The sequence below is a fragment of the Ochotona curzoniae genome, unplaced genomic scaffold, assembly GCF_017591425.1.
Source record: "Ochotona curzoniae isolate NIBS_2020 unplaced genomic scaffold, NIBS_Ocur_1.0 contig_1274, whole genome shotgun sequence".
NCBI classification, from domain to species: domain Eukaryota; kingdom Metazoa; phylum Chordata; class Mammalia; order Lagomorpha; family Ochotonidae; genus Ochotona; species Ochotona curzoniae.
The window spans coordinates 2,412,548-2,427,420 of record NW_024465023.1 but is presented as its reverse complement, the minus strand read 5'-3'; the positions used below and the strand labels follow the sequence as shown (position 1 = coordinate 2,427,420).

The following is a 14,873-nucleotide window of genomic DNA, read 5'->3' as shown; positions in this document are numbered from 1 at the left end:
ATCGGTGGACATTTAAATATGGTAGTTGATATGAAAATGGTATTCACAGAATACAATTATTACACTTTATTTTTGTGTGTTGTATAAACGGTTGGTGTGTGGCAGATAATTGGCTTCATGTCCACTCAGCATTGATAAATCTATTTATAGATTTTTATCAAAAATATGGTATTTACATATGTGTAGTTCTTTCTTCTAAATTTTGCTTTAGTTTTCACTGTAATGTAAAAAAATACCAAACCTCCAGAGTAATTTCATCTTCTTGAAGGGACCATGACCGGGACAGCTTCATGTTCTAATCAGGCAGCTCTGGGAAAACTTTGTCTAGCTTTCATGAAAATCAGACAAATTGGTCTTTTCTATTATCACAAGGAATGAGATTGGGGGAAATCAGCTAAGCTCAAGACAAATCCTAAAGACAGTGCAGCTACTTAAACCATGGAGACAAATCAAAAACACTCAACGCACTTGGTTTCCTCAACATGTACTCAACAACGCCTCGCTACGCTGCAATGCCAGCCCAGCCCGTGGGGATCTCTCCCCAGTGCTCCGTGCCTGCCTCTCCTACAGGAAGGGAAGGGCTCGCCCGCTGCCTATGTGGAGCTCTGGGAGGAGCGGTCGTCGTGCGGGCTGCCGTCCGAGTTTTCCGTCTCGCCCTCCGAGATGGCCTGCATGGGCGTGTTGTACAGCCGGCAGCGCACACTGTAGCGGCTGCTGCTGGCGGCCGGCGGGGCCCGGGAGCGCCCAACCCTAGCCGATGCTGTGCTGGTGAAATTCTTGGAGGAAAAGCCTTCGGCATTGACGCGTGGCGAGCACGGGGAGAGTGGGGCCAAGGCGTCGGGCCCAGGGGCGCCGTGCTGGGCATCCTCGCCACCGTGCGGGGACTCCAGCGGGAGCTCGCCTGGAGGTCTGGGCACCACGGGGCTCCTGAGGATCTCGGCAGCCGACATGCGGTAGCTGGAATCGGAGCGGCTGCCCTTCTTGAGCAGCAGCAGCTTGAACTCTTCGCTCGAAGTGTTGGACTTTTTGGCATTTCGATAGATGAGACCAGGAGACCTCTGGCTGTTTGGGGTCGTCCCGCTGCTGCCTGGTGAAGTGCCAGAAGCAGTGCAGCCGCCAGGGCCACCTAGAGGAGCTCTCGATTTGCTTCGAACTGACATGTCTCCAGAATCTTTCCTTCCAAGTACTTTCCTCTTTGATCTTTTAAGAGAAACAAAGATGAGACACAGATCTCAGTCCACACGTGTCTGGGAACCAGCAAGTGCCCCAGCGCACTCCCGTAGCCACTTACAGAGTAGGCTGAGCGCGGCCTATGTGATGGACTGCTAAGCACTAGCTAGCACCCTTGCCTTTGTGACATCCCAAGGAAATGCTCCAACAGTGGCTGCACACACTCCTGGAGATGATCTTTGCAGACAGTGGCCCAGGTGGAGGTCCTGTCTACAGCACTGACTGGGTGCCCCAGGGCAGTTGAAGAACATGTTACTATCTGGCCTCTAGCTGTACTGTGGAAACCAACGCTGGCTTTAAACAAAGCAAACAAGTCAATCTGTCTCTGCAGCAGAGATGGAATTCTTTGCGATCTGGGATTGACTTCCAACTAACAGTACAACGTGGAGGTGCATGGAAGGGAATGGGCCAGGGCTGGTAACAGGTGTGGGGGTTCACTGGGCTGTTCTGCTTTTTTAAGTCCTGTAGCTCAAAAAAATCTAATTTGCAGCAGACATTTATCTTAACGATGAAGCCCCTACATGGCACCCTTATACAGACCTCCTCCACAGCACTGATCTGCTACCATATTTCACACATGGAAATGTTATCATCAAAACAGGTGAGCTGCAGGCATTCCTATTTACAGTAAAGGAATAGACTCAGAGGTGCTAGCTTATTGAAGACTGCAGAGGAAGTGATCAAGTTGGGCTTGAAATCCAGGCCTTTCTGATGCTACTTATTTCCTGTCCACTGTTCAACACACTAGCACTTGACTCTTTGAAATCAAGTACTTGGCTTTTTGAATCATATAACATTTTAGTGATTTGTCCTTGGGCTTGGGATGAGGGATGGGGAGAACAGAATTAGAGCATACAACAGATAGACCAAGGAAGAAAATTAATGATTAGAAGCATGCCTGCTAGGTATACACAGAAGTTGTTCTGATTGACTCCATTAAAAGGAAATTGTTGAATGATGGTGCTCTTTCTTTATGAGAGGGCTACATCAGCAGAGAACAGAAGTTCCTTTTAAAAGCAGAATCTTGGAATGTTGTAAGGGACAGGATTATAAGCTGTTGGCAATGAATTTGCTTCAAACAATGCCAACTCTATGAAAAGGAAAAAGCTGTCCCCCAACTTCTGCCCCGGGGTATGCTAGCTAGGTCCCTGAGGCCTTGTGCTTGGGGAAGGAGCAGGAGCCACACAGCTGCTGCCTCAGTTGCATGCGGGTTTAGTTTCTAAGGGTTAGCCCACTTTCTTTGAAACATGCACTTCAGCAGATACGGGCCACTGGTCCCAAGGGCACAAGGGCCAAAGGAGAGTGTGCCTGGGCAGCGGAGATGCAGCAATGGAGACAACAGGCCCAGGACAACATGGGCAGTGATTCTGGAGACAGACGCCAGCACTGTTGAAGGAGCTCAAGGAGGGGCCAAGGGGCAATTGTTAGTTGTTCTGAGCTCTGAAATGGGTGGCTGTAGACACCAACTTTGAACTTGGGGTTCTGCTTGTTTTGTCTCTGTAAGTGTATATGATTACAGCTTATTTAGGTTCTAGAAATTTTTTTATAGACATTGCGCTAGAATTTCAGCTTTCAACTCTCAGTGACTCAACCACAGACTGTTTTCGCCTAAAACCTTCTTTCCTAAGGGGCAAAGGCATTGTCTCTCGGCACTGTTTACAGAAGGCTCTCAATTGAGGCCTCTCTGACTGTATACTGAATTAGCTCGTATGCGTTTTGGGGAGGATACTACAAGCTGCCTTTGGGGAGAAGCACTTTAAGAAGTACAGCCTTGTGTGTGCCTCTGGCTCCGGCCCCGTGGGCATGCAGCCTCACCTGTGAATGACTGCGAACAAATCCTCAGTCGTGCGAGGTTTGTTTGGAGACACAAACACACCCTCCGTTTCAGCCTGGGAGTCTTCACTAAGTGGTGAAACGATGGAGTCATCACTCGGTGAGGATTCTGAAAACAAGAACATAAGTGTCTTTAAGAAGACACCACCCAGCGTGCCACTGTGCTCCTCTGACTGAGGGGCCAAACAAACAGGAGTGCCCTTACTGCCAAAACTCAGTCCTTAGTCACAGAAGCGCTTACTGCCATTGTTTTCGTGAGTAGAAAGGAACTGAGGAGGGAAGGCGGCACCCAGCGCGGAGCAGTACAGGAGGACAGTAAGACACACCAGGTGTAAAATGTCACAGCACACACCGGGCCTGTGCCCTACACATCCACTGACCTTTCAGTGTAGGCTCGTCCACACTTCCTTGGCTCTGCTCCGTTCTGCTGTTGTCAGAGGCACTTTTGGCAGAAATACCTGAAGCAGTGTTCTCCTGCTCAGAACATTTTTCAGGAAATGAATTTACAGTTGCTAGCTCTGATTCGTAACGGATATTCCCAGGCACTTTGTCGTGATGGCGGCTCATGCCGAGCTGATACTTGGCTTGACTGCTTCTGTCGGCTGCTGCAGTTGGTGAGTTGGCCTGAGATGTGACTACATGCCCTCCAGCGGGTTGTGCTGCTTCCTCCCGGAGGGCAGGGGATTCCTTCTGCACCTGTTCTGGGCTAACTCCACAGTGTACGGGTTTACCATCCACATCAGTCGGCTGGGCGGCAGAGACCCTCTGGAACCCTTCAGCGGAAAAGCCACTGTTGTGAGTCGGTGTGTTTTCTGGAGCAGGCTCGCCCTCCACCTGCATGTGCTCTTTTGTGCCATTCGAATCTAGGAGACTGCTACCGGCCGAGGTTACGGTTTCTGCATCACAATGATTCTTCACATCCAAAGTAAGGTTTTTTTCGAACTGTAGCTTCTCTGGTCCCATCTCGATTGCAGGGGAGTCTAGAAAGGACAGGATGGTGTCTTCGGTGGAGTACTGACGCGACCCTGATTTCTTCACTGGAGGCGGCCTGGTCTTTCCAGGAGACAAGGCAGCCATTGTGAGAGCATTTTCCTGTACGAAGGGGAGCTCTGTGTCGTTGCCTTCTTTTTGCTTAACTTCTTCAGCCTTACCAATGGACCTCAGGCTCACGGATTTCAGGACTGTCGGAGTAATTGCAAGGGATGGGGGAGGATTTGACCTCAGGGTTTCTCCTACTGAATTCTGCTTGTTCTGAGTAAAAACATGTAATGGATGACGGTGGTGGAATGGTTTGTTCAAAACACTGTGAAGAGCACTTAGGTCAAGATGAGTAGGAGGTATAATTGGAAGTTCAAGATCTTTGCTCAGGGACAGGGCTCCATCTTTTAACGAGGGTTGCTGGAGTGAGGACTTCCTTTCTGGGACTTTTGGCTTCCTCTTGCTCCCTCCAGGAGACAATGGGCCTGAAAAGAAAGCTGCAGGGAAAGAAGATGTGGGTGTTTCTGACTGGCTCGAGTAGCCACTTGATGGAGATGCCAACCCAGCCAGCTTTTCTGGGGAAGCCAATTTGAACTCATTGTCAACAGAAGGAAGAGATGGAGTTGTGGCTCTTGATTCTGACTGGGATGTTTGGGACTCCGAGCTCTCAGGAGATTTGATGCATTCAACAACCGTGGTACCCGTAGCCGTGCTCGAATTAGACAATGACCGATAGGGGTCATTTGTTTTTAAGTCATTTAGAAGCCAGAGGTCTGCATAGTGTGTTGATTCAGCACCATCATCTTTGAATGCTGGGATATCTGAAGTGTCTAACTGAGGTTCCTTAACCCCAGGCTCACTCTGGTTCATCCAAGAAGGGTCCTGCTTGCTGGGGAGGCAGGCATTCTCCATGTGAGAAGGCGGGCTGGAGAAATCCAGAGGCAGCTTCATTTCCCTGGAGCTGTGAGGCAGATGCTGGCCGCTGCTCTTTGGTTCTTTCTTCTCAGACATGTCTGCACTTCCATCTGACTTCCTCAGTGAGGAGCTGCGCTTCGGCGGGGCTGGCTTGGCCTTCGGCTTTCTGAAGGAGATGCTTGGTCTCCCCTGCCTCCTATGGTCTAAGTAGTCCTGCCAAGCACAGTCCGGAAGGCCAGCAGGCACCCCAACGCCCTGGCCATTCTCTGGGCCCAAGGCTGCATAGTGGCACACGTAGCTCTTGTTACCTTTGAGGCCACAGTCAAAGTGCATGGACGTATAGTACCCCTCTGTGTCCACTGAAAAGTGAGAGCTCGTGTCGGCTTTGTCAGACGGAGACTTCTCCAGAAAGCTGTCATACGTGGCCATGCTTGTGAGGCTCGGGCAGCCCAGGCTGTCTGCCTTGGGATGCTCAGGACTGATGTCCCTGCGGCAGGAGGCATCGTGATGATGGTGCAGGTAATTCCACTCGCTGTCACTTGCGTTGCCGTGGCTGGGGTCATCCAGCAGATCTGTCCCGGTCGAGGTGAAGGAGTTGGCCCGGTGATCGCTGTACTGCTCAGTCACAAAGACGCTGGCCTCGTCACTAGCGTGTGGGGCTGTGTTGAGTGACAGCTCCGAGTCACAGTGAGAGGAGCCAGTGAGCGGGGGAGAAGCTGCAGGGGGAATGGTCTCGGAGGTCTGGGAGGGGCACGTGGAGCTGCTCCCGCTCCAGTTGCCACTGGATGACTGGTGGTCGTCCTTTGGGTCCATGTGGCTGCTGAGGAGGACGCCAGCTGCGGCCATGCAGTGGATGGGGCTCCCCAAGGTGTCTGAGTTGGAGGAGATGTCACAGCTACCGGAGTCTGCAGCCATTCGCGACAAGCGTGACCTTCCTCGCTCACTTAATTTGTGCTGGGGGCTATGAAGATGGGGTGAGCAGGCCAAGCCCAAATTGGGCTGGTGTTCTGGGGCGCTTGGGCTGCTTGGGGCCTCACCGCAATCATTCGGGGTCCGCTCATGGTCCTCTATGAAGGACTCGCCCTGTTCATATGCCGAGGGGTTAGCACCAACTTTAGGTTCAGCATCTCCACCTCTGTTGCCCTCCCGCGGGAGGCTCCGAGATCTGGTGCGGCTGCTTGCCGTCGGGGTAAACATGGTATCGCCCTTGTCTGCCAGGGCAGAAATATTGCCAGCAGAATGGGAGAGGGAAGCTGCGATGCTCTGACCCCTTTGAGCTCTGATTCTCCTCCTGGAGGGGGCAGCAATCAGAATATCCTCAGTCTGGCACTCCGAGTCCCTGGTGCCAGACCTCCTGTTGGCACTGTTGGCGGGGTCTGGGTTCGTGTGCACAATCACATTCCTTTCCCGGGCCACGGGTGACTCATCAGAATCTAGAGTGCATGGAAAACATGAGGAGACATAATTTTATACATCAACAGACTAACATGTTCAGGATGTCAGTCAATCTGTGTGCTAGCATGCAAGGGCTTTTGCTTACAAAAGCAGTAAGTAAAATGAAACAAAAGTGAAATCGGCACTAGAGAAGTTCTCTCTATATAAATATTAATGTATGTGTATACGCAGCCACATATGTACGTGTGTGTGTGTGTGTACACAAGAGATTCTCAGAAAGTTCATGGAGAAAGTGTATTATGAAAGACTATCTATGGACTTCAAATATTTTGTAGCAAAATAAACTTATCTTTCAATTATATCATTCCTGAACTGTTTTTTTTTTTTTAAGATTAATTTGTTGTTGCTAGAAATGGAGATTTACAGAGAGAAGCAAATATGGAAAGAAAGACTGTCCATCCACAGGTTCATTCCCCAAATGACCACAGTGGTCAGACCTGAGCCAACTGAAGCCAGGAGCCCAGAGCTTCCTCCAGGTCTCCCACACGGGTGCAGGGTCCCAAGGCTTTAGGCCGTCCTCAACTGCTTTCCCAGGCCACAGGCAGGGAGCTGGATGGGAAGCGGAGACTCTGAGACAGGAATTGGTGCTCATGTGGCATGCCAGCACTTGAGGGGGGAAGGACTGCCTATTAAGGCATTTCGCTGTGCCCTCCTGAGCTGCTTGAAGTCCTCTTGTGTATGCTTAGGGAAGACATGCTTTCATTCCTTTGTGAATCATGTCTCTTCCCTAGCACATTCTTTTGCCCTAAGAAGTACTACTTGTTTTCAAAGCCAAAGCACATTTACTCTTCTTGGATACTACTCTTCATTTTATGTAGCAATAAAAGTGTAATGAAATAAAAATCATTATACATTTCATTATGAGATAAAGATCTCATTTATAAGAGATGTTAACATGAAAATAAGTTTTTAAAAAATTGTTCATGAGAAAGCAATTGATATGGAATCAACCTACCTGTCTAATAACTGATGGCTGGATACAAAAAATGTGGTATTATACACAGGGGACTATTACTCAGCCATAAAAAGGACTGCAAATTCTGACATTTGAAACAAAATGGTTACAACTGTAGGTCATTATGCCAAGTGAAATATGCACTTCAATAATTTATTTTGGTGCCAATATTTTTGCAGTGCATGTATAGTTTTTTTCATAATATACATTTTCAATGAACTTTTCCTTGATCCTTTGCATACACACACACACAGAAAAACAGATATTACATATGTTTATCATACATGGAACATATAGAGAATATACCAAAGTATAGAATCAATTTTTATCAGATATTTAAATACTGTATCAAAATTAGAAAGTTATGTCTCATATGATGAAGATTACCTTTTTGCTCATACTCTTGTTAATGTGCCAGTTCTGTTGATTTCACATGGGAAAATGATATTTATTATTTCTTTGGATGTAGCCAGATATTATTTGTGATTCTGTTTCAAAGTGACGACTCTGTGTCTGCGGGAACTGCTGCCAGCACTTGTCTGTCGTGTCATGCATCTTGCTTGTGTTGCTCCTAGCTTACCTGACCACACAATCAATCCTAAGACAAATGCCCTCTCCCTACCTTATGGAAGACTCTGTATAAGGCAGCAGAATTTTTTTCCCTGGATTTCTTGAAAAACTGCCATTTGCCTATTTATTCCTGACTTTTCTTTGTAAAATGTTTTAAATTAGCAATTTAATTTTATTAGCAGATAGAAAACTATTCCAATAACTTTCTGTTAGTATTAAATGATTGAAAAATGTTTCCTTTTCATTTTAAAATAATTTTTTAAAACATCATTATAAAGTTGTACATGACATCATAAATTTAAAAATAAAACATAAAGGGAATAATGAAAAAAGCCTTATAGTCAGATATTCTAAACACACTGAAGAAAGAAAATAGAAAAATGTTATGCGAGGTATCATGTTTTTAATATTTAACTGAGTTTACTAAGAACTTAACTTTAAAAAAGAACCACAAAAATACATCTCTTTTCAAGTAAAGTTACCAAATTACAACCAAAGAAAGACCCTTTCATTGAGTGTTATTATTTTTTTACTTAGAGTACCTACTTTGGTAACTTTTTAAAGTTAGCTAAATCCTACATTTTGGCTTTAAGACCTGAATGTATATGGTGAAATATGTCAGGTTAAACCTTTAGAGTCAATAAGTCAACACTGGAGAGTTAAAATGCTAATGGCACCTGGCTTGCTGAATACAAATAAATGCACACCATTTCCAGACCTCTACAAAGGAAAACATTTGGTGTTTCTAAAGAAGTCAGTTGCAGGCTAGCTAGCATTTCATCTCCCCCGAATGCGCACTGGACAGGAAGGTTAGCAGCCATGCCCGTTTGGATACCACACCTATTTCTTGTTGAACTCTTCTGGGGATGCCCGAGATGGTTTTCCTCCTCCTCAGTTTGCGTCTCCGCTGCAGGACCGACTGCGAGTGAACAAGAGAGCAGCGAATACTAGCTTCTCTGTCAAAGCCGACTCCTGCAACCCACAGACAAGTCTCATTAGCTTTCCCGAGTGCCAAACCCGATGCCTGTTGCTTAGGGCACAGTGATATTTACTGACTGGAAATAAGGAAAGAGTTGCGATCAAGGCTCTGAACAAGCATAAGGGTCCCCTTCTTCAGCTTTTCTTTAAATTAAGCTGCAGGATATTAAGCTTTGTTTCTCAACACAGCTCTGCACAACAGCTCACACTGCCAAAAGTACCAAGCAAAGAAGGAAAAGCAAAGAAAGAGCAGAAGGTATTCAAAACAAACTAAACACCATGCTCCCACAGCAATGGCTCCTGAAAGATGAAGACCCTATAGTTTCTTCTATTACTGTTCTATTTCTAGCCTCTTAGAGTAGGCACCTTTGCAAAGCAGATCGGAAGCTTGGGTGTGAGGCTGAATTAGGCAGCTAATATATCCTAAACCCATTTGATTCACTAAAAGCATTTTTTGTGAGTGTCTGCCCCCCTCCCTCCTGTTTGCAAATCTTCCCCACCAGGCACCTGCAGATGCGTGTGGTCTGTCACTCCCAGACCTTGTACACACACTCACTGTGAGGCAACTCACTAGCCTCACAATTTGCCTTTTCTCAATCACCACATAACTCTACTTCCTTACACAGACAATACTGAACGCTTCTTAGGTTACCAGCTGGTGTCTTAGCTGTATAAAACACACAGGTCAGTCTGCAGGTCTGCACTGAAATGGACACATGTTCTGTGCCAGCGGGAAAGCTGGAGTTCCCAGTCTGTATCCCATGGTTAGATTATGTATGCACAGGGGGCAAACCATGGTGCTCATTGGTTTCTCTCTCCCTGGTTGCATTAACGACACTCTACGCAGTCCAATCCAAACTAGTGCAGCAAGGGAGCTGGTGAGGCACCCACACTCTTGTCTGGCATCGGCATCCACAATGAGTTTTTCATAGTGAGCTTTGTCTCAGAAAGGCATGGCACTGGGCTTTGCAATGTGGTCACCTCATCTTTTATCCTGACTGGTAAGCATGGGGTGAGGTAGCATGTTAAATCTTGGTGCAACTTTATAATGAAGCAGTTGAGTTTTGCTTAGCATCACAGTGCCCACAGTTTCTAGAAGTCTGTTTGGTTTATCTGCATCATATGATGATTCAACACAATATTATCAGAGGATTCACATTAATGGAGGGTTTTTTTTGTTAGTTTTAACTGAAAACTTAAAATTATTCATTCTAGTCTTGATCCTTAGAGAATACACAGTATACTGCCACTGCACTGTGTTAGATGGAGCTCATTAACAGCATTCTCATTAAGGCTTTTGAGATCAATAGCTAATCTAGGCTCTAGTCTGAGAGTTTGCAAAATGAAGCAAAAGGCAAACAAAAATACAACTTCTCTTTTCCTTCACTGTGGGGGTGATGGCCCATACTCATAGCACTAAATTTGAAGGCAATATTTTATATGCAGTGCCAGGAAGGAAGCAGGTGTTGTTAATAATCAGATGTGCCCAAAAGGGAAAATTAGTTTTAGAGGGTGCCAAAGTGATGCATTTTGGCAGCTGAACTCTTGTAATACATCCCATTTAGATTATGGTGGATCAGATAAATGAGCATCTTTGCAATAATCTATGCTACAAGTTGAACAGGTCATCAGAAAAATTAACCGCCAGTTCCTAACTGGCAAGTCAAGTTGCTAGTATGGCTTTTTGTCAAAAAGAATGCAATATCTGTCCCAGATACCTACTCCATTTCCTTCCCACCGTATGTGAGAGAAATCTGAGTAGGGTTAATAACAGAAGCATCCCAAATATGTCTCGAGTGACAATCTTCAGTCACATGGTATCAAGGCGAATGTTAGTTATAACCTGGCTGTTTTGATATTCTCAGTAAACCCATAAATGAAAATATAATTAGGTATTTTTTTAAAAGCCCAGCAGGCATTTCATTTAATTGGTACCTGTGAAGATTTTTACAATATGATCTTACTTGCAACTAAGAGTACCAGATACAACTCTGGTGTTTGTAATTACAGCTGATAAATATGGAAGTCCTGCTAGGCTTGAATTATACCTGGACTGATATTCAGACTCTCACTATACAGGAAGAGGAGAGCAGGGAGTCCTGCTAGGCTTGAATTATACCTGGACTGATATTCAGACTCTCACTATACAGGAAGAGGAGAGCTAGTTTTGAAACGGAATTCAGGTCTCATTTGTGTACTCACACAATTTTAGGTCTAAAATCCCTAATATGAATACAGAAGTCCAAACAGTCTTTTTTTTTTAAGCCTACCTTCATCCATGAGAACATGAAAACAGATGTTCTAGCTCGTCGGTAGCCCCATCACCTGCACTTCTCAAGCCTGGGGTTTTGGGTGTTCGTCCTTGCAGTGCCATACAGCATTATGACATGGTCCCCTGCAGCCACTTCCCTGCTTATCCCAGCCCACTATGGCCAAAGAGCTATTGGGTGATCCCCTCCCTGCAGCAAAAGAAATTGCTCATAATTTACATAACAAGTGACCTAGCAGAATGCATGCAAATTAATGTTCTGGATCTGGCAATAGCGTGGTGAGCAGCTTCTGGGTTATAATTTGATGAAAATGGTATTACTTGTTTACTGAATGGCAGACTAAACTGAGAAGCCCAGCAAATAAAGTTTCCACATGTGTTTCATCCTCAGTCTGTGCTGACCATGTACCCCCAAAGAGAAGAGCAGAACGATACCCGTGACATTGATGGGGATGATGCAAGAAGAAATCACTTGGGCATCCTGTTTCATCTTCTCCTCTGGCGTTGGGAGAGGAAGCGCCTTGCTCCAGTTTGTCTGCTTGTCCAGTGTAGAGGGGATATTGTGTATTGGGTTCTTCGGCCTCTGCCCTAACATGACATCTGTATCTTCATCCTCTGGAGGATGGGACTGTAAATGAAGTACATTCATATTCATACTTTATCCATAAGCACACACTGAAGCAATCTCATAGTTTAGAGGAGAAAAAGGAAGGTCAGAAATCAGCTTTTAGGACAAAGGAAGAATTCCTAGAAACAGTAAACAGCCAGTTGCAAGTATTTTTCTGATAATCAAGCAATACAAAAGAAACATGCTTTTCAGTATAAATGGAATAAAATAGAGAGGCAAGACAGCCAGGGAGCCCCAAACTTTACATTATGTGCAGCTAGAGTAGAGTGAAGATTTGACTCACTTTCTACCTATCCTGCCATAAATTTCCATTCCAAGTCCCATGAACCCTGGATGCCCAGGATTAAAGGAAATGGATCTGGAGGCTTATGAATAATTCAGCAAACCTGGAGTCAGGAGACATTCCAGGTCACATCAGCTTCTGACACTTTGTTTTCTAGGGGCTTTTGAAAATAGTCCCTGAAACCCTTTGATAAATATCAGCGTTGTCTAAGTTTTAATTCAGAGTTGGGCTCCTAGCCCAGATTGCTAAAACGGCTGCATCCCAGCTCTGATTTCAGGCTTGTGTTCCTAAAGCAGCTCATTTCAAAAGATCTGTTCTTGCCAGTAAGTCTACTTTTATTTCTTTACGCAACTTGGAGGCAGGTACATTTCTGTAGGAAATAAGTAGTTTTTCCTCTTATTTCAGAACAGTTTCACTTAAAAACTGCTTCTCTGGCTCACACCAGGAAACATTCTGTCCTATTAACTCAAGAGGATTTCATGGCTTGCCAAAGGAACTGCACAAATCCCCTTAAAGAGAAGATTCCAGAAGCACTTGTTTGACTGACCCCAGCATTCACTTACCTTTTGAGAAGTTCCGGCAAAGCCCTCCAACACACCCCACGGGCTAGGAGTCTCCTCTTTAAGAAAGATGTGCTCGCTATGAATGTTTTAGCAAAATGTTACAACTGTCTTTCTTCAGCTTTTGTGCAGATTCCCAGCAAAGCCAAAAGCTCAAATAAAGTTAGAGCACAAAAGACTTTGTTTCCTAGGTAACTTCCCAAAAAGGAAAAAAACAAAGTTTGGTGCAAGCTGGGAGAGAGAGAGAGAGAGAGAGAGAGAGAGAGAGAGAGAGAGAGAGCGAGAGCAAGCTAACACACTTGGGTGAGAGCCTCCCACCAGCAGAGGCCACATTTCATGGGGATCCCTTCCTTGAATAACAATGGGTTGAGAAGCAAGGAAAGTGACCCAACTCCAGGCTCAGGCCAGCAGCCCAAAGCTTTCTACTGAACTGTGATACCCACAAGTGGCTGCCAAAGAAGCCCTTTGTCCGGTTCTCTTTTTGTTTGGAAAAGCTGAACCTTCATAGTCAGGAGTAATAGAGGGCAAGTTGGCATTTCTCTCCTCAGTAACAAAGTGCAGGAGCAGTGATAGGTGATGGTCAAGTTGAAAGGGCTGGCAATTGTAACCCAGAGAGGGGAAATGAGAAAATAGAGAACAAAATGTGTACATTCTATATTATTTAAGTCAAGTTAGAAAAATAACACCCTTTAAACTGATTAAAAGAAACACTGTTAGAAACAAGAGAGTTTGCAATAAAGTTAAAAGAAAAGGAAGGAAGCGCATGTTGAAAGGTCAGGAGAGGGCAGTGAGGGAATATTCTCAGAACCAATACCTTTCTACTCCATGGGGCCATGTGACAACACTCAGTGGGGGAGGGCGAGCGGGTGCTGTTAAACTATGAACATGAAATGCAAAAAAAAAAAAAAAAGAAAGAAAGAAATTAAAAATGTGCAGACAATACATAGCATACCCAGTTAGCTCAAATCTGTGATATGAATGCGTGAATTTATTAGGATAACTCCTACCTCTTCCTTTCCTTCCTTCCTCCCCTTTTTCCTCCATCCTTTTCTCATCTTCAAATAATAATTATTATTATTTTTTCATTTCTTTCCACCAACAAATTTCTTTTTTTTAAATCTTATTTTTTTAGGGTAAAAAGGTTCAAGGGCTACAGGAAAGTGGGTAAGACTAGTATTTTTTCCATATTGTTTCCTTCATGTTTTTTTTTATTTATTGTTGCTTACATTGTATTATGTAGTACAGTTTTATAAAGGGGGGTATTAAGGGAGAAGGCCCACCCAATTTCCCACCCTCCCCAGGTCCCAGATGTAGGGTATGCTCTGAGGTTCTTTGCTCAAGTGGTTTTGATATTTCAACAGTTATGAATTGCTGCCAGTCTTGCCACTCCAAGCACTATGAGGTCCTTGAAGAATCCACTGATTGACAAATAATTATTACTTGAGAGGTAGCATAAATAGTAGTTAAGTGCACAAATCCTGGAGCTGAGATCAAATTCTGGCTCTGCTGTGTTCTTTTCTTTAATCAGGTGCAACTATTCAACTTTTCTAAAGTTAGTTTCCTTCTGTATTAAGATAGGCATCTATCCTCCAGGGCTGTTCCAAGGATTAAATGAGTAAAAAATATGTTAAATACTTAAAAGAATCCTGCCACTTAATAAGTACTATATGTTAGCGTCAACTCTGACTACAGTACCATATTTATTATTATTATTATATTATTATTATGATATCCTTACCTTGTAGTTGTGAAATGTCTGTAAAAATACGTCCCATGTTTTAGACACCAATCCCATTTGCTAACTTTGGAAAAGCTGAATTTTTCCCCCTTAGACTGCATTTATTTTCCTGTTGAAAAAAATCCTTTAGATTACTCACAATCTGCCTTGGACTCCATTTGAAAACAGAAGCAATTTCCTAAGTTTGAGCCCTGTTCACTCCCACAGGGCTCCATTCCCAGAAGGCTCCCACTCTTGGTTTTGCTGTCTTGAAATTCTTCCTTCTTGAATAATGAACCCTGCATTTTCATTTTGCCTTTGGCCCTACAAATTATGTAGTCAGCCCTGTTTGGCAAATATTCTGGCAACCAGTTTCCCTTTTCAGGATCTACTGAGAAGGGCATTAAAATTCTTCTAGCCTCTAAACTATCTCAGTGTTGGATGCAGTTAGGCCCTTATTACAGCATTTAACCCATAGCGTGGTTTTAATGAACATGAATTA

At 44.7% G+C, this 14,873-nt stretch overlaps 1 protein-coding gene across 2 annotated transcripts in view; it reads right to left on the bottom strand.

The window, feature by feature from the left end:
• Window positions 1–593: 593 nt before the first annotated feature.
• The window catches only part of NHS (NHS actin remodeling regulator), a 321,090-nt gene continuing 306,810 nt past the window's right edge, over window positions 594–14,873 (bottom strand). Inside the window, exons 4-9 of one of the 2 annotated variants that reach the window (XM_041001249.1) lie at window positions 13,469–13,531; window positions 11,619–11,811; window positions 8,777–8,908; window positions 3,444–6,389; window positions 3,046–3,172; window positions 594–1,200 (exon numbers count right to left, since the gene is read on the bottom strand). In XM_041001249.1, coding sequence (XP_040857183.1) covers window positions 594–1,200; window positions 3,046–3,172; window positions 3,444–6,389; window positions 8,777–8,908; window positions 11,619–11,811; window positions 13,469–13,531 — 4,068 coding nt within the window. The remainder of the gene's footprint in view (window positions 1,201–3,045; window positions 3,173–3,443; window positions 6,390–8,776; window positions 8,909–11,618; window positions 11,812–13,468; window positions 13,532–14,873) is intronic. The other variant, XM_041001259.1, reaches the window with a different exon arrangement.